This window comes from Siphateles boraxobius, unplaced genomic scaffold (assembly GCF_051911475.1).
Source record: "Siphateles boraxobius isolate OS27281-9 unplaced genomic scaffold, OSU_SipBor_1 7, whole genome shotgun sequence".
Taxonomy (NCBI): domain Eukaryota; kingdom Metazoa; phylum Chordata; class Actinopteri; order Cypriniformes; family Leuciscidae; genus Siphateles; species Siphateles boraxobius.
The window spans coordinates 3177434-3196966 of NW_027509197.1; the positions used below are offsets into that span (position 1 = coordinate 3177434).

The following is a 19533-nucleotide window of genomic DNA, read 5'->3' on the forward strand; positions in this document are numbered from 1 at the left end:
GAACAACTAAAGTCAAATTCCTTGTAAATATTATTTGGCCAATAAACGTCAATTGTCATTGTGAAGTTCCGCCCTTCCCTGCTGAATAACACACACCTCAGTATCCTGTAAGGAGCTTCAGACGCTGCGAGAGTAAAGCTCAGTGCACTGGGGAACTGAACAGACAAAGAGCAGCCTCATACACTCGCGATGAAGGTCTGAAGGACACCCTGGCCGTCCCTGCAACCATTTCGGCTATTCTCTTGCAACGTACTAGATAATACAGGAACAACAGAGCTTTGGGTTTGCGAGCAAAACATAGTGTAAATCTGTCTGTCCGAGGCGCGCCCGTCAGTTTGGTTTCAACACACAGGCTCTGAGCAACATAATCTGATTAAGTTGCAAATGTTCTACTGGAGAACATACAGAGGTGGAGAAAATCCAGCCAGATGTTGAAACGCATCTAGACTAGTTTTTTGTATCCATCAATTGTTGGGCAAATCGCTGGACAGACGGATGCGCTAATCTGTGATCGGACTGACGAAAATCATCCGGTTTGTGAAACTCAAATGAACAGATGAGTGAAGACAGACTGAGTGTTTCAGGACTCGAGCCGCTGGACAGCGCCTGTGGAGAGTTCCCTGCTTTCATTTCCAACGAGGGAACATGTCTCTTTACTCCTTTCCGTAAATAATCGAATGATTGCTTCCCTTTAAACTAGGCTTTAAACTGAGATGATACGCAGGTAATGAGAAGATAGGAGAAATCACTGTATGGTGAAATATAGGTAAGACTACTGTCTTTTCTTATTATTTTTCAAATTTTCATTAGACCAGATCTATCGTTACAGTTTCCTCTGCATATTTCTCAGGTTTTGAAATTCAATGTTTATGTTTTATGAATACAAACACGCATTTGAACATTTCCACCGCCAAGGGATTAATTCACTATATATATAATCATGGAATCTGCCGTCCATAGGCTACTTTAACAACTTTCTTCAATCTAAAGTAGGCTACAAAAGCTATCTTCCACAACATGTTTCTAAATATTACAGGCTGTTTAATGGTTTTACAAAATGCAAACAATTAAAGAATTATGGAGCAAAAACAATTAATGAAACAGCCAATGAGGAGAAAACTTAAAATATATAAACATTAAAAAAATACATTAAATGGTCAAACTTTATTTTGGTGTATGAAATGTACAAGTTTGCTATAGATATAACAACAGTAAATTATACATAATTGTAAGAAAGTAATCCTAAACAAACACCATCCCTAAAACTGTAGTAGTATAGTAGTACATTGATTTTAATATTACTTAGTAGGCTCCAATGGGGCTAAAGGCACACCTTATTTTTTTTAGGTGGAACTGGAAACCTAAAGGTTTTAAAAGGAACATTTTTTTGTTCAATAAATAGACTGTTGTTAAAATATGTTAATATAAATATATATTTTAAAAATACATAAACAAAATTATTTTAAAAGTAAAGATTCTGAAAGCATTGAATGAGATCCTATAATAATATAGATTTAGAGTAGTAATATTAAATCATATTTTATTATATGAAATGACTAATATCATATTTTTAAATATGATTGTTTGATTATAACTATGGTGATTATCTCTGAGGAGGACACCCAACTTAATATATGATAATTACTATCTCAATCTAACCATGTAATGTCAACAAATGGAAAAGTCAGCCAGCTATTTATTATGTTAATTATTGTGCCTTTAGCCCCAACAACTGGGGCGCCTTTTACCCCAAATACCATACTATTATATATTCTTCCTTATTGAAAATGTTGCCTTAATTAGCTTGAACAAAACTGAAAATCATTAAGAAGACCTTTGTCTCAAAATATATTCAATAATTTTAACGATTCTCATTTGCTGCTTATATTTTGCCTACAACATCTAAACAAAAACATTAAATATTATCATATTAATATATAAAATTAGCGCAGAATCAACTTTGTTGCCAACGATCATGTCAAGGATCAGCCAAAAATGCTGAGGAAAGTTTTTTTTGCCATCTACTGGTTTAGAGGAAACTAAAATCGAAGGAGCATTTTACCCTGTGGAGCCTTTAGCCCCATTGTACCCAACGTATTTGTTTAATTACACTGTGACAGATCTTAAGAGATAAGACGTAAGAGATAAAGACCAAGTGATAACTTCTTCATGTGACAACTAGCTTCAGTCTCTTCTATTTCTGTGGTCTTGTTTTTACTTATAACATCTTAATCCACTGAAAAGGTCATGACAGGTCTAATGCACTGCTAAAATATCAGAGAGTCAAGATAGTTTTACTTTTGTCTCTGCAGGATAAAATGTCTGCACTTCGTAAGAAATTTGGAAGCGACTATCAGGTAGTGACCACCAAATCCTCCAGCCATCAGAAGGACAAGAGGAGGAAACGACAGCGATTCGTGGACAAGAATGGACGATGTAACGTCCAGCATGGAAACCTGGGTGGAGAGACCAGCAGATATCTTTCAGACTTATTCACAACTTTAGTAGACCTCAAATGGCGATGGAACCTCTTCATCTTCATCCTCACATACACAGTGGCCTGGTTATTCATGGCTTCAATGTGGTGGATCATTGCATACATCAGAGGGGACCTGTACCGTGTCCATGATGAGAAGTACACGCCATGCGTGGCCAACGTCTATAACTTTCCCTCTGCTTTCCTCTTCTTCATTGAGACAGAGGCCACTATAGGATATGGCCACAGATACATCACCGATAAATGTCCAGAAGGAATCATTCTCTTCCTATTTCAGTCTATACTGGGCTCCATAGTGGATGCCTTTTTAATAGGCTGTATGTTTATTAAGATGTCTCAACCAAAGAAGAGGGCAGAGACTCTGATGTTTAGTGAAAACGCAGTCATCTCCTTGCGTGACGGCAAACTCACGCTGATGTTCAGGGTGGGAAATCTGCGCAATAGTCACATGGTTTCAGCACAGATCCGGTGCAAAATACTCAAGGTAATAGCCTGCCTTTTGTCACAAATCAGAATTTTCAGCATCATTACTCCAGGCTTCAGTGTCACATGATCCTTCAGAAATCATTCTAATATACAGATTTGCTGCTCAAGAAATATTAACATCAATGTTTATATTAACATAAAAACATTTTTTGCTGATTTTTATTTTTGTGGAAACTGTGATACACTACCATTCAAAAGTTCGGTAAATAAGATAAAACATGAAAAAAAATTTTTTTATTCAGCAAGGAGACATTAAATTGATCAAAAGTGACAGTAAAGACAAATAAAAACTCACAAAAGATTTCTATTTCAAATAAATGCTGTTCTTTTGAACTTTATATTCATTAAACAATCAGTTATTTTAAATTGTAATTATATTTCACAATTAATTTAATGTTTTAATTGTATTTTTATTGTATTTATTTGCCAACAAAAAAATGTGCAGCCTTGGTGATCATAAGAGACTTATTTGAAAAACATACTTTTGAGCAGTGGTTATTTTCTATACTGTAGCTGCTACACTTTATTAGTGATATAACCGCTGTATCTATATTTACCTAAAATATGTTTGATATGAGTACTGTAATGGAAAGTGTTACTCTGCCCTCTGTTGTCCATCTAGAGACTCAGCTAATGCTTGAATGTGATACTTGACATCCTCTCATTAAATTAAAAAAAAAGATTTTATTTAATTTAAATGTTAAAGATGTCAGTAAGAACAGTGTAAAAAAAAATTTACTTATAAAATGTTTGTGAGAAAATGTGTTTTCAGTCCTTTAGAACCAGATGGGCTGCCTTATATTCAGGCCTGTATTTAAGTAAACTGGCCAAAATCTTGTACAATAACCAGGAGACATGCTGTATAGTATCTCCCTGACATCTTTGTTGTATTCAAAAACTAAAACTAAACTAAAAATATAGCATTAGTTCCTTTATTGTAAACTTTAATTTGATTTCCTAGTTGTCCCTCCTTTGATGACTGACTGTCTATCTTCACTGCTCACTTCACCGTACTATTTGTAAAGCGATGTTTACGCCCCGTCTCCCCTCTTCTCGCTCCTGCAGTCCCGACAGACTCCTGAGGGCGAGTTCCTCCCCCTGGATCAGCTGGAGCTGGATGTGGGCTTCAGCACCGGAGCGGACCAACTCTTTCTCGTGTCACCACTCACAATCTGTCATGTGATCGACACCAAGAGCCCCTTCTATGAGCTCTCACAGCGATCCATGCAGACGGAACAGTTTGAAATAGTTGTGATTTTGGAGGGTATTGTTGAAACAACTGGTAAGTTATTTTGTCTGCTACTTTAATCTTGTATTGTCTTTCACTTTTTGATTTTAAATTTAAAAGGCCTCTGAAATGTAAATGATGGGTTTTGCAATGATTTACAGTCTGGATGAGTCAAATCTAGATGTCAGTAGTCAGTATCCAGTATGCAGATTCTGGGCAGTAGACTTTTTTAGCTTCAGATTTTCATTCCATCCATCAGAGGATATCAGACATATTGATATTTTGAGCTGATTTTAGAACACGTTGTTTACATTTTCCATGCGTCTCTTAGAAACTAAGTGCATGTTTCTGCGTAATTTATTTTTCATAATGACTTGTAGTTTGTGATCCTCTGTCATTTAGAGTATGATGCTCAATTTATCTCTGTAACCATTTACAAAGTCAGCAAGTGTATATAATCTGACCTTCTGCCCAGATCTGTTCTGACTTTAAAATTTGTGTAGAGTATTCCAGCCTTAAGCTGCAAGCACAAGAACAAGGGACATCGTACTATTTATTCATTTAGAAAGACTACCACATCCTGTTAAAGTGAGTTACTAAAATAGGAGGCATTTTGGGTCTCACTGGCCTTGAAGTGCACATGATTGATTTTTTTCTATTGATCAGCAATGAAGTGTAATTGTAGACATGCTGCAAGGGGAAGTTGGTAAAACCAGTGTGGTGTCAGTGTGTATCCCTTAGGATGAAAATATAACATTTAACAGGGCAAAGTAGTTCACGCACATGTCTTAAAATCAAAATGACAGTATGTCCTAGAATAGATCTGATTTTCACATCTATTTGATTGTTGTTTATTTTGTCCATTTAGCTCTCAGTGTGCTACAATTTACCTTTATTTTTTGTTATAATACAAAAATTCAGAGCTTAATAGATAATATTCTTGAGGAAAAAAGAAAAGCACTTCTGGAACACACTTTATTTGCCTTAGATTTTGAAAATCCTATATATGTAAAGCTAATTTTAACAGGTGGTTGTCAGTTTTATAATTACTGTATATTCTATTTATTTAGGATAACTGTTCTGTTGAGATAATATCAAACATAAAATAGTACTGTAGGATGTTTGGAGGTTGGCCAGCACTACGAGTTTTCGATAATAATAGTGTTAAAAAAAAACTTTTGACTAATAGCATGCCAGCTTATTGATACTGTTTTCATGTTAACAGATTTGCCATTTTGTCAACAACCCAAAATACAGTACTCTTTTCCAATATCTTGTTATCTTCCTCCAGGGGCCTCATGTATAAAATTGTACATTAGGAAAATATGAGACAAGGACTATGTGCCATTACATTACATAAAACATCATTCAGTATCCTTGCCTTGTTTTAGAATAAATAAATCTATATTGTATAGAATACATTTCAGTGAAAGTTTTCAGAGAAGATTTATTCTCAATCTAATCTATTTTTAATGTAAACAGATAGGCCTTATTTTAAATAACTCTGCTCATCATTGACAAAACATTTTAAAAACTAAAGCATGCATATCTTACCGTTTCTTTCAAATTCTATCCTTCAAATAGAATAGTATTTTTCAAAATACTGGGAAGACCCTGGAAATGGTTATCATTAGCCTACTGACTGTCTGTGCACGACACCAACAGCAGCTGCGTGCAGCAGGTTTTACAACCTAATGTCATCGGACTTATTCAAATTGGCCAATGGACTGTTCGATCACCGAGTGAGTCCTTCAGGCTACATCTACATGTGGCCGGCTATTTTCATAAATGGGCATTTCACCCTCTCCGTTTTCAAAAATTACATCGTGCACACCTGTCAGTTTTCAGAAAAGTGTTCGTTTACACGAACCTGTGTATATATGCGCTCAAGAGCATGCCAAACCTGTAGGTGGCAGTGTAACGAGAAGCTCAAGCCCACGTTAGCCAATCAGAATCCCGAAAATAGCCACAACAGCAACGAATCACTTCCACTTTCTCTTTTGAACAAAGAGGTTGCACTTTTGACGCAGGTGCAAATTCTGTCGCATACTGTGACGTCGGCTGCCTAAACAGTTTTTTTACGCACAAAAAAGGCATTGAAATGTGCGAGCCCAACATTTATACATCAGGCCCCTGGACCATTATTTTAAAGTAAAAAAAAATGAAGCAAACTATTTTATTGTCCCTTGTTGGCAATGGTGGCGTGACGATGTAATCGATACAATTGTTATTTGAAGTGCCAAGTTACTTTCTCAAGGTGATTTACTCTATTTTGATAGCTTACGTAGACATCAGTGTTTATATCCGAACTATACACTTTTATCCCTATTCTTCTGTGATAATATGAATATTTATAACATAAATAACAATACTGTGTGGTTTAAAAGATTTTCAATTTTTTTTTTTTAAAGTTTCTGAAGTTGTTTCATACCTAGGCTAAACCAAACGCTCTCTCTGGCTCAGTGGTAGCGCGAACACAGATTTGAATGTTCCAGTATGATTTTGACAAAGGTTTAATAGACACAGGCGAATCGTTGTCATTTAGGAATGAGATTGCGTGGGTGTTTGAATCGAGATTGCGATCTTTTAATGATTAAGCGTGCAGCTCTAATATATATGTACTGGGCAAAAGTCTTAGGCACGTTAGTATCTGATCTGATCCCACCATCATCGAGTCCTTCTGGGATTACATGAGAGACTAAATCCAGAAGAACTGCAGCAACATCTCCAAGACCCTTGAAGAAACCTGCCTGCACAGCTACAGTACTGTGAAAAGTTTAAGGCACTGTATGTTTAAAGTTTAATGCTTTAAAGGGAGGATGCTTTCAAAATTAATGTCATAAATAGATTTTATTTATCAATTAACTTCTAAATACAAATCAATAGTTAGTGTGACCCTTTGTGTTTAAAACATCTTTTGCCTTACACTTGCACATCATATTCCAGGTAGCATTGGAAGTTAGGTTTCTTCGAGCGTCTTGGAGACGTAAATAACTGGCTTTATATATATATATATATATGTGTGTGTGTGTGTGTGTGTGTGTGTGTTTGTGTGTGTGTGTGTGTGTGTGTGTGCAAATCACCAGTAGTTCCTACAGAGTGACTATGTAACACTTGAGTAATTGATGCATTGTATAGCCATGTTCTGAAAAAAAAGTCAATCTTCAGATCTACTTTTGAAATATATACATTTTAAATTGAGTTAACATAAATGTGAGATTTTTATATAATATATTGGTCCTGAAGAAAGATTGTAAATTAACCGTGCAGTGCATTTTATATCTTTCACATATCTTTGATATCGATTCAATCACTGCAGAAGTCATTGAGTCCAATCCCCAACATCTCAGAAATCACTTGACAAGCATTTCTTCTGTAGGGCACTCATGTGGCATGAGCAAACGGCAACGTTAATAACTGATGAACAGTGAAAGTACAGGATCCCAAGATTCTCCAGTGTTCTGGTGGCTGTAACTGTTTCTATGGTTACCCATTTTGACACCCCCCCCCCCCTTTTTTGTTTCCATGCAGCCTTTGAACATATGATTATTATGAAGACCTGAAAAGTGTGTGCAAAGCACTTTTTTCAGACAGAAGAGCAAGAATGTGCATGAAACAGAACATAGAAAGAGACAGAGGTACAGGGAGAGCAAAAGTGCCTTGACATTGGTTTAGAGATTCAGAAATAGGCAGTTTTATGTTCAAGTATTGATAGTTTATTTCATATTGGCAGTTTCTACAGTCCTCAACTCAAACGGGAGTAGGTGATCGCAAAATGTACAAATATCTGGTATTAATAACCATGCGCAGTTGGCGTGTTAACAGATGCGTTAGATCCTCTTTGAGTCATTTCCAAATTGTATCAAATGTTTTCAAATATTTTCTGTGAATACATATTGTGCAATAAAATGTTCTTCTACCCTCATTATACAGTATAGAATGTGTATTTCAGAATATTAAAATATATTAGTTTAAACCATAAATATATATCATCTGCTCTCTACACATTAGCATTGGATGTTGAAAAACACATTTCAGTCAGCCACTATTTATATTGGTGAGATCCATATGTGTGTGTTTACTGTATAAGAAACAGACGAGGAAACAATCATCAGCATCAAACCTCATCTTTTTTTAACACTTACAGAGCACTTTTTTTCAAGGAGATGTATATTTTAAGAGCTCTTAGTTCGCTCAGCAAATATTCCTGAATAGTTCTGACACAACAACAAAAGCTTTGGAGGTAGATTTTTGAATCCGTCATGCTGATTTTAGAAATTTTGTCAGTGAATGCAGGAGCTCTTTAAAATAAAACTACACAAACTCTTTTGAATGTCATGACAAATAATCTCCCCAGACTGTCAAGGCTGTCGCTGATAAAGTCTATACTAAAGATTTTTCAGTGAAATTAAGCTACTTTATTTTAGCCTAGAAATCTAGACGCACCCTAGCGGCAGCAAAAATTATTTTGCAGCAAAGTGTGGTCTAGCAACTCTCCGTTGGCATTCGAGCTGGAAAAAACAAACTCTGGTCAGGCTTAAGATAATGACGGCAGAGTTGTGATGGTTCCGCGTGATTTTTATAGGTGAGCTCCCTGCTACTTGAAAACAAAGAAGATGCTGCTGGCGAACAGCGGTCTTTTGAATAGGCTTTGGCCGCGACTCTGGATGATTTGGAGTTAAGAGAACGTCACTTAAGTCATTCTTAAAAAAGGAAGATGTGTTCGGAGTTTTGACGACCGGATACGGCAAAAGTTTAATATATCAACTAGCTCCGCTGGTGGAAAAACGCATGGGACTCACTCAGCCACAGCCCTCCGTTGCTCTGGTTGGTTGTAGCGCTGTCCTATTGCGTGCAGAGGGAATTTGAAAGACAACTGTTTATCCCGCCCCTCGGATTGAGGTATGCCAATTGTGAGTTCCCAGACCTAACATCTTGTATCATGTAGGTCTGGCTTGCCAGGCTAACTTTATTTGAGAATAAGTTGTGTTCTAATTCAGGGGATTTAGAGCAACACCTTTCATTGTACTTTTTTTTTTTTTCAGAAGTTGAGCTTTCTATGTTTATATACATGTATAGCAGTGGCAATTTTTTTAAGACTGCAAGAGAAGCTCGGCTTCCCCTGTAATGTCAAAAAATGTATTGTCAAATGTGTACTATTGTGTTAACATTTTATTGACTAAAAATGCGTTAGAACACGTTCATCTCGAAGACCAGTAGGTTCAAATTCAGCTTCATATAGCATGTCGGCTGACTCGATTTCCTTCTCATTCATTCCCAGAGCGTCACAGTGCATGTCCCTGTTGAAGCCGAGCTTCCATTGACTTCAATGGGGCTGCTTTGAACAGTTTTTTTCAGTGCTTCGAAACTTGACGGTTATTGGATAAATCTGTGATTTATGCGGGGCTGGACACTGGGCTTCTGCGTGATGATTGGAGGGTCTGTCGAAAGACTGCATCTCCCTTTGATTGACAGCGATTTTGTACAATAAAAAGTCGTTGACGCGGAAGCTATTCCAGCTCAGTCCCATCGTGGATTTTGTGTACTCGAAAGACAAACTGCTGTAACCTATTTCTTGGTATTTGTTTGGCGAAATTGCTAGCCTATGTATTGCATACATTTCACAATTTAACCTAATTCCCACATTTCCTCCGTCGATGTCAGGTGCCTTTGTTACATGTTGGTCTTTGGATCACGGCACATCTGTCTAGTTTGGTTTCGGTTTTGTGTCGGGATTCGGACATTCATGCTCCGCGTGTTTGTTTTCTGTTGTGAGAGCGCACAGGATGAGTTTACGCTCGTTCTCGTGCATAACGTTCTGTCTTGTCGTGTGAATGCGCGGTTTTGTTTGCTCTGTTCACGTGTGTTTTGTGTGGCACGAGGTTCGTGTTTACATTGGCCGCGTGCTTTCATGTCATGTTTTGTCTTGTGCTGTACAGCACACAGCTTGTGTTTTACACTAGCTGTGTGCTTTCATGTCATGTTCTGTGTGAACACGTGGCTTATGAGTGTTCTCATTGTTCTTCATGTCTCATTTTGTGTGAGCACTTTGCTTGTGATTTGTTTTACTGGCTATGTGCTTGTGTTTTTTGTCATGTTTGGTGTGAGTACATGTCTTGCCATGTGTTTCCTTGTGCCATGTGCTCTCCTGTCGATTGTGTCTACTCCCATCTTGTTACCTGATTATTGGTTTATTTGCCCCACCTGTCCTGCCTTGTTTCCTCTATATTTAGGCTACGTTTACACATAGCCGGGTATTTAGAGAAACGTCTTGGTTACGTATGTAACCCTCGTTCCCTGAGTTGGGAACGGAGACGTTACGTCGGATGACGACGAATGGGGTTTCGCTTAGAAAGCCTATCAACTTCGAGTATTACAAAACGAGCCAATGGCAAAGAAATGCCATGGGTCTGCGGAATTTGCATGACGTAACTCCGCCCCACCTCGTGGGTATAAAAGGAGGACGCCAGCAACAGGCAGATATGTTTCTTCGCTGAGGAGCCAAGACTGAGCTCAGGCGATCCCCGCGGTACAGCGGAAAGTGGCAGGCAGACGTAACGTCTCCGTTCCCTACTCAGGTAACGAGGGTTACATACGTAACCGAGACGTTCCCTTTCGTTGTCACTCCGAGTTACGTCGGATGACGACGAATGGGGTTACCAGTCTAATCACGCCACCCTCTCAGCTGTCTTCCAGTGCCCTGCGTAAATCTGAGATCCCTGTCGTGAGACTGGCACGGACGAAGGACTCCTATTTAGCACAGGAATACCAAGGTACACTGGGGAGCATATCCCAAAGTTTAGGGGAAATATGCAATTACTGCCAACCCAGAGGGGGGGGGGGGGACTTAGAGAATACACATATGACCCGAAGGAGACATATGGAGAACACTGGGGTGTCCAGCCGCAGGTGGAATATTTCAACCCCAGGGGAGGCAAGGTGGCTTGCCAAGGGAAAGACACATGCTCAAGAGGCTTACAGTGGAAATACACATGTGGGGGTCGCTCAGGGGAGGGACCATGCACACGGGAGGCACCTAGCCGACGCACAGGCAATAGACACTGGCGCCAACGTCAGGAGTGCTGGAGGAACTCAGGGCTTTTCGGGGAAGCTCACCTGAGGAGAATATCGCACGTATCCAGACCGTGGAGTGGAATGGCGAGCAAGCGAAGACACCTGAGCGGGTCCAGTACTAGCTGGTTGAAGCGAGTACATGAGAGGACACTGGCTCCACTCGGAGATTGTAGAATCTGGCGAATGTGTTAGGTGTCGCCCAGCCTGCAGCTCTGCAGATGTCTGTTAGCGAGGCGCCATGCGCTAGAGCCCAAGAGGATGCCACACTCCGGGTGGAGTGGGCGGTCACACCAAGGGGGCACGGTCGACCTTGCTGCTGGTATGCCAAGGCAATGGCATCCACTATCCAGTGAGACAACCTTTGCTTGGAGAGAGCCTTTCCCTTCAGCTTCCCACCATAACAGACAAAGAGCTGGTCTGAGGTCCTGAAACACTGCGTCCTGTCTACATAGGCGCGGAGGGCGCGTACTGGACAGAGCAGTGCCAAGGCTGGGTCTGCCTCCTCCGGGGGCAGCGCTTGCAGGTTCACCACCTGGTCCCGTAAGGGAGTGGTAGGAACCTTGGGCACATATCCAGGCCGGGGTCTCAGGATCACGTGAGAGTAAGCCGGCCCAAATTCCAGGCACGCTTCGTCAACGGAGAATGCATGCAAGTCCCCCACCCTCTTGATGGAGGCCAATGCAACCAGGAGCGCTGTCTTCATAGACAGGAACTTAAGCTCCACTGATTGCAAAGGCTCAAAGGGAGCACTCCGCAGGGCAGTTAGAACCACTGAGAGGTCCCAAGAGGGAACGAGAGGAGGACGAGGAGGATTCAGTCTCCTCGCTCCTCTCAGGAACCTGATGATCAGGTCGTGCCTTCCAACAGACTTACCTTCGACTGGGTCATGGTGTGCGGCAATAGCGGCAACATAGACTTTCAGGGTGGAGGGAGACAGCCTTCGCTCCAGCCTATCTTGAAGGAAGGAAAGCACGACACTAATCGAACATCTCCGGGGGTCTTCTTGAAGAGAAGAGCACCAGTTGACGAAGAGGTTCCACTTCAACGCGTAGACGTGTCTCGTGGACGACGCTCTAGCGGAAGTGATGGTAGCCGCCACCGTAGGTGGAAGGGTACTCAAACCTGCTTCGTCCCGTCCAGGAGCCACACGTGGAGGTTCCAAAGATCGGGACGAGGGTGCCATAGGGTGCCCCGTCCCTGAGAAAGGAGGTCCTTCCTCAGGGGAATCGGCCAGGGAGGTGCTGTCGCGAGGAGTACTAGTTCGGAGAACCAGGTCCGGGCGGGCCAGTATGGCGCGACCAGAATGACCTGCTCCTCGTCCTCCCTGACCTTGCGCAGGGTCTGCGCAAGAAGGCTCACTGGGGGAAACGCATATTTGCGGCCCCGCGGCCAGCTGTGCGCCAGTGCATCCGTGCCGAGCGTGCCCTCGGTCAGGGAATAATACAGGGCGCAATGGGTCGAGTCGTGAGAGGCAAACAGATCTATCTGTGCGTCCCCGAACTGGTCCCAAATCAGCTGAACCGACTGGGGATGGAGTCGCCAATCTCCCGGGAGGGGCTGAAGCCGTGAGAGCTCGTCGGCTGCACAGTTCAGGGCTCCGGGGATGTAAATGGCATGAAGCGACCTCAGATGCTTCTGACTCCATATGAGGAGGTGGCGGGCGAGTTGCGACATACGGCGGGAGCGTAGACCACCTTGATGGTTGATGTACGCTACAGTGGCGGTATTGTCTGAACGGACTAGTACGTGTTGGTTCTTGAGCACGGCCCGGAAGCGGCGCAGAGCAAGACGTACGGCCAGCAACTCGAGGCAATTGATGTGCCAGAGGCGGCGGGGTCCTGTCCAGGAGCCCGCGGCAGCACGTCCATTGCACATGGCACCCCAGCCCGTGGAGGAGGCATCTGTCGTTACAACAACATGCCGCGAAGCTCGTTCCAGGGGCACTCCGGCCCGTAGAAAACTGAGGTCCGACCACGGGGTGAAGGTCTGACGGCAGGACGGAGTAACAGTTACTCGGAAGGTGCCGTGTTGCCATGTCCACCTCGGGACTCGGTCGCGAAGCCAAAGCTGAAGCGGTCTCATATGAAGCAATCCGAGCGGTGTTGCCACGGCTGCAGATGCCATATGCCCCAGGAGCCTCTGAAAGAGTTTCAGTCGAACCGCACTCTTGCCCTCGAACTGTCTCAGGCAAGTCAGCAGTGACTGCGCGCGCTCGCTCGTAAGCTGCGCGGACATGGCGACCGAGTCGATGTCCATACCGAGAAAAGAGATCCTCTGCACGGGGCAAAGTTTGCTCTTTTCCCAGTTGACCCGAAGGCCCAGACGAGCTAGGTGCCGGAGCACTAGGTCCCTGTGTTCGCATACCTGGTCTCGAGAGTGAGCTAGGATCAGCCAGTCGTCGATGTAGTTCAGGATACGAACCCCGTGTTCCCGAAGGGGAACAAGGGCTGCCTCGACGACCTTCGTGAAGACGCGAGGAGACAGGGCTAGCCCGAAAGGGAGAACCGCGTACTGGTATGCCTGCCCCTCGAAGGCAAACCGAAGGAACGGTCTGTGTCGAGGGAGAATGGAGACATGAAAGTAGGCGTCCTTCAGGTCGATTGCTGCAAACCAATCCTGGGGCCGCACACATCCGAGAATGTGTTTGGCAGTGAGCATCTTGAACGGCAGCCTGTGAAGGGAACGGTTCAGCACACGCAGGTCCAGGATTGGTCGTAACCCACCGGTTTTCTTGGGGACAATGAAGTACGGGCTGTAGAAGCCGGTCCTCATCTCGGCCGGAGGGACGGTCTCGATCGCACCCTTCGCCAGCAGGGTGGCGATCTCTGCTCTCATGATAGGGGCGTTGCCACCGACCAAAGTGGAGCGGACTCCCCTGAAGCGGGGAGGAGACCGCGCGAACTGAATCGCGTAGCCGAGCCTGATCGTCCGTGCGACCCAGCGGGACAGGAGGGGGAGCTCTAGCCAGGCTCCCAAAAACTGTACCAGCGGGGTCATACGGACCACAGACTTCCCACCGATGGTGCAGCAGGGCGGAATGACTGGCCCGGATGTGGACGGCATAGCGGCCCGGTGTGGGGGCACAGTCATTAACCGCGCCCTGACAGAGGAGACCAGGGAAGGAAGAACTTTCCACGGGGGTCTGCTCTGCCAGGGGGCTGGCGACAGAGGCGGAAGGGAGCGGCACGGTCCGGGGGCGGCGCGCGCTGCCAACCGGCTCTGGGACAGAGGGGGACGAGGGGTGCACGGCTCGGAGGCGGCGCACAGTGTCGTCCGAGAACTCTGTGTGCTCAGGGATGGGAATGTTACTTCTTTCTTTAACCACATTAGGGTGCTGCCCACCCGTGGGTGAGCAGCGGGGAGTGGAGAACAAAAGATTCTCCCCCGGCCCTCCACCGGGGGAGGAGTGGTCCTGCTACCATCTCCTGAGAAGTAATTTTCAGCATCCCTGAGCAGCCCGTCTCAGGAGCGCCGCTTGGCCCGGCGTTTAGCGGGGGGCGGGGCTGGAGAGGGCTGGGGCGCCTTCTTACGGCTTCCTCCGCGACCGGGCCTAGGTGGAGGCTGCTGCTTGGGCCGGGCGGGAGGGGCGGGAGCCGCAGGAGGGCGCCCTCGGCGGCGAACAGACTGAGGGATCTGCCCGGTCGGCTGGGTGGAGGCAGCAGCGGGCCGTCGGGGCAGAATGTGCCTAATGGCCTCAGTCTGTTTCTGGGCGGTGGAGAACTGTTGGGCGAAGTCCTCCACCGCACCGCCGAATAGGCCGGCCTGGGACATGGGGGAGTCGAGCAGGCGAGAGCGCTCAGCGTCCCGCATGTCAGCCAGGTTCAGCCACAGGTGTCTCTCCTGGACCACAGCTGTGGACATCACCAGACCCAGGGAGCGTGCGGTCACCTTCGTCGCCCGGAGGGCGAGGTCGGTGGCGGCGCGCAGCTCATCGAAGAGCCCTGGGTCCGTCCTACCCTCTTGCATGTCCCTTAGCATCTGCGCCTGATAGACCTGCAGAGTGGCCATGGCATGCAAAGAGGCAGCCGCCTGTCCCGCCGCTCTGTAGGACTTCGCCACTAGGGTAGACGAGAACCTACAGGCCTTGGATGGGTGCTTAGGCTCGCCGCGAGAAGAGGCACTCTGAGGACACAACTGCATCGCAACAGAGCGCTCAAACGGGGGGAGCCCAGTGTACCCACGGGCGGCTGCCCCATCGAGGGGAGGAAAGGCGGATGAAATCAACGAGTGGTCGCGGGAAGACATGGGAGTCTTCCAGGACTTCGAGATTTCATCATGCACGTCCGGGAAGAAAGGTATTGGGGCAGGCTGAGGACGGGAAGCCGCAGCTGCACCCAAAAACCAATCGTCCAGCCGCGAGCGCTCAGGACAGGGTGGAGGGTTCCACTCCAAACCAATGCTCGCGGCCGCCCGGGAAAGCATGGCCGTCATCTCTGGATCAGACTGAGCCACAGCCGTATTCACACCCGAGGGTGGCAGCTGTGACGAGTCGTCACTTCCAGACGAATCAGACCTGCCTAGTGATGCTGCGATCGACATCGCATCTTCCTCTGGAGCGCCAAAGGACACCCGCGGGACCTCAAAGGACGGTCCCGCGATGATCCCCTGAACGCTCGCGGGTTGCAACACTGGAGAAGGTGCTGCGGGGCACGGACACATAGTCGGCGCTTTGTTCCACACAGTCACCCTCAGATCACCCTGGCCACCAGCCGAAGTAGAGCCTCTCGAGGAGGCGCTAGATCGGGGTGTGGATGAGGGGACTCTCACTCTTGCGAGATCCTTGAGTCTCGATCTAAGTGTTGCGATGGTCATGTTCCCACAGAAAGAACATGACTCATCCACGAGCGCTGCTTTAGCGTGATCAAAGCCCAAACACACCAAGCAGCGCTCGTGCCCATCAGAGTCAGACACCAGTCGACCGCAACCAGAAGTGCACGGGCGAGGCATCTTTAATAAGACGTGCCGCGTGCAAGCTCTTTTTGTGAGAGAAACTCAGTGCTGAAGCGCCCGCGGAGAACACACTCGCTGGCAAACCACGTTCAGATAAGCAGGAAGTGTGCACTCGCCGGGAGATCGCCGTCACACCAACACTGGAGAGTTGCTCGTCTCGTAAGAAGCTGACAATCAGAGATAGCTTAAGGAGTGAAGAATTACACTTGGCTCCGAAGCGAAAACATATCTGCCTGTTGCTGGCGTCCTCCTTTTATACCCACGAGGTGGGGCGGAGTTACGTCATGCAAATTCCGCAGACCCATGGCATTTCTTTGCCATTGGCTCGTTTTGTAATACTCGAAGTTGATAGGCTTTCTAAGCGAAACCCCATTCGTCGTCATCCGACGTAACTCGGAGTGACAACGAAATGGAACGAATATTCCCCCCCCCCACCCCTAATAACATCGTGCACACAACCCGCATAAATACGCCGCGAGCGCCATCATAACTATGCCAAACCTATGGGCGGTAGTGTAGGGAGAAGGATAAAGCCATGTAAGCAAATCATAATCCTCAGAATCGACAAGAGCGAACCTTAAAACCCGTTTCTCTCAGTTGACACGTCAACACATAACCGGCGTTTTCAGAAATCTCCACTTTGGCCGGAGTTTTTAGAAATAATCATTTTCTGTGATAAAAACGGGGTTTTCGTGTAAATGAGAGGCCAAACCTCAATATCTGCGTTTTCCCTTCGTGTAAACGGGGCCTTATTCTCCTTGCATTTGAAGTCTTATGCTGGTGGCGGTAATGCACATTAAAAAGTTGTTTGCCAACCACCATTAAAAAAATCAGAAGATGAATTTTGTAGAATGTTTGTATTTTGTTTTATTTTATTATTAAAATAAAGCCCATCAACTCTGCACCTAATTCCTCGCTCCTTTCTCCACCCTCACACCTGACAGTCGAGTTTAAAAAAAAAGAGCTTCCCCTCTTTGAAAGACCAGCAGCCGCCACTGATGTATAGATACAGTTGTTATTGAAATGATTAAACACCCATTGCAAATTTTATTGGCAAAATTTTCGGCTGTTTGCAATGAAAAAAATCAAACAAAAGTAATTGAAATAGCTTAAATCAACAAATGTTTCAAGTGGTTTTCCCAAATTCAACTGAAATGCAACTATTAATGACTTCTGCAGTATCAAAATGTTTCAACCCCTTCACGGCAAGCATCTTTAGTACTTAGTAGAACACCCTTTTGTGTTCTACGTCCCCACGGTCCGGGGACGGCGTGTACTGTCATCTGGCTCTGGGACAGAGGAGGACGAGGTGTGCACGGCTCGGGGGCGGCGCACTGTGTCGTCCGAGAACTCTTTGTGCTCAGGGATGAATATGTCACTTCTTTCTTTAACCACATTAAGGTGCTGCCCACCCGGGGGTGAGCAACGGGGAGTGGAAAACAAAATATTGTCCCCCGGCCCTCCACCGGGGAAGGAGTGGTCCTGCTACCATCTCCTGAGAAGTGACAGTCATCCCTGAGCATCCCGTCTCAGGAGCGCCGCTTGGCCCGGGTTTTTAGCGGGGGGCGGGGCAGGAGAGGGCTGGGGCGCCTTCTTACGGCTTCCTCCGCGACCGGGCCCGGTTGGAGGCTGCTGCTTGGGCCGGGCGGGAGTGGGGGGGGGGGCGTAGGAGGGCGCCCTCGGCGGCAAACAGACTGAGTATTCAGCCCGGTCGGCTGGGTGGAGGCAGCAGCTGGCCGTCAGGGCAGAATGTGCTTGATAGCCTCAGTCTGTTTCTGAGCAGTCGAGAACTGTTGGGCAAAATCCTCGATTGCACCGCCGAAAAGGCCGGCCAGTGATATGGGGGTGTCGAGCAGCCGGGACCGCTCGGCATCCCGCATATCAGCGAGGTTCAGCCAGAGATGTCAAACCCAGTGAGCGTGCGGTCACCTTCGTCGCTCGGAGAGCAAGGTCAATGGCGGTGCGCAGCTCATTGATGCCCTCGTGCATGTCCCTGAGCATCTGGGCCTGGTAGACCTGCAGAATGGCCATGGCATGCAAATAGGTGGCTGCATGTCCCGCCGCTCTGTAAGACTTCGCCACTAGCGCAGACGAATATCTACAGGCTTTGGATTAGGCTCACCACGAGAAGAAGCGCTCTGAGGACACAGTTGCATCGCAACAGAGCGTTAAACTGGGGGGAGCCCAGTGTACCCACGGGCAGCCGCCTCAAGAAAAGGCGGATGAGGGACTTCCGGTGAAGCGCGCAGCGAGATGGTCGCATTGCATTGAGCTCCTGCCAAAAGGCCTTTGAATGGCAGCCTAACTGCTTATTTTTTGCAACAATTTGTTTGTTTAACATACCGGACAGAGTTTATTTTCGTTTTTATTCTTTTCTTTTACATCAGCATCGTAAAATGGCGTCAAAGAAAAGCGCAGGCTCGCCGGCCAAACAATGCCCCGGTAAGCGATTCAAAACTAGCCTGAGCTCCGGTGCTTCGTCAGCTAGTTTACTCCCCGAAGAAATCTCCTTGCTCATTAGGCAGACGGTAGAGGCAGAGAGAGAGACGCTACGAGGCCTTGTATCCGAAATGCTGAGTGAGACGTTGGCTAAAGCTTTAACAACGCTCGAAAGTCAAATAGCTGAAAATGGGGATTTACTGAGATCACTGAACAACGACATCAACACTCATGCCAAAAATATGGAAAAGGTGACCGCTAAAGTCGACACAATGCACGGAGTGCTCCGTCAGACTAAAAAGGACACCAATCACTGTCTCACAGAGCTAGACAGCCTCAAGAAGAAAGTCACCGAGATGGAAGATAGATCGAGGAGGAACAACGTGAGATTAATTAACTTACCAACGGGGGCGGAGGGTGATGATCCGGTCGGATTTCTTTGTAAAATGCTACCTCAGTGGATTCCGACACTGGCCCGGAATTCCATAGAAATTGATAGAGCCCACCGAATCTTCTCTGCTAACTCTGCCAGGCCGCGGACAATGATCTTCAGAGTGCTCCGTTATCGTGATCGTCAAGCCATTCTGCAGGGAGCTCGTAGCACTAAACCTAAGCTACCAGACAACACTCAGCTGGAATTCTACGCCGACTACAGTGCCGAAACCGTGCAGAGAAGAAACAAATACAAATCAATCCGAGCCCAATTGCGACAAAAAGGCATCGACTCGTTCTTGATCTACCCAGCCATCTTGAAGCTCACGTACAAAGGGGACAAAATGTCGTTCAATTCGGCAGAGGAGGCTGAACTGTTCTTCGCGGGACAGGACACTGCTTCAACTCTACAGAGTGATAATAATGC

The 19533-nt window shown here is 45.9% G+C and overlaps 1 protein-coding gene across 1 annotated transcript in view; it reads left to right on the plus strand.

Annotated features, from left to right (window-relative positions):
- Nucleotides 1-596: 596 nt before the first annotated feature.
- Nucleotides 597-19533, plus strand: part of kcnj3a (potassium inwardly rectifying channel subfamily J member 3a) — an 84876-nt gene continuing 65939 nt past the window's right edge. The window contains exons 1-3 of the mRNA XM_077215256.1: nucleotides 597-766; nucleotides 2313-2981; nucleotides 4049-4265. Of these exons, the coding sequence (XP_077071371.1) occupies nucleotides 2319-2981; nucleotides 4049-4265 (880 nt within the window). The 5' untranslated portion in view covers nucleotides 597-766; nucleotides 2313-2318. The remainder of the gene's footprint in view (nucleotides 767-2312; nucleotides 2982-4048; nucleotides 4266-19533) is intronic.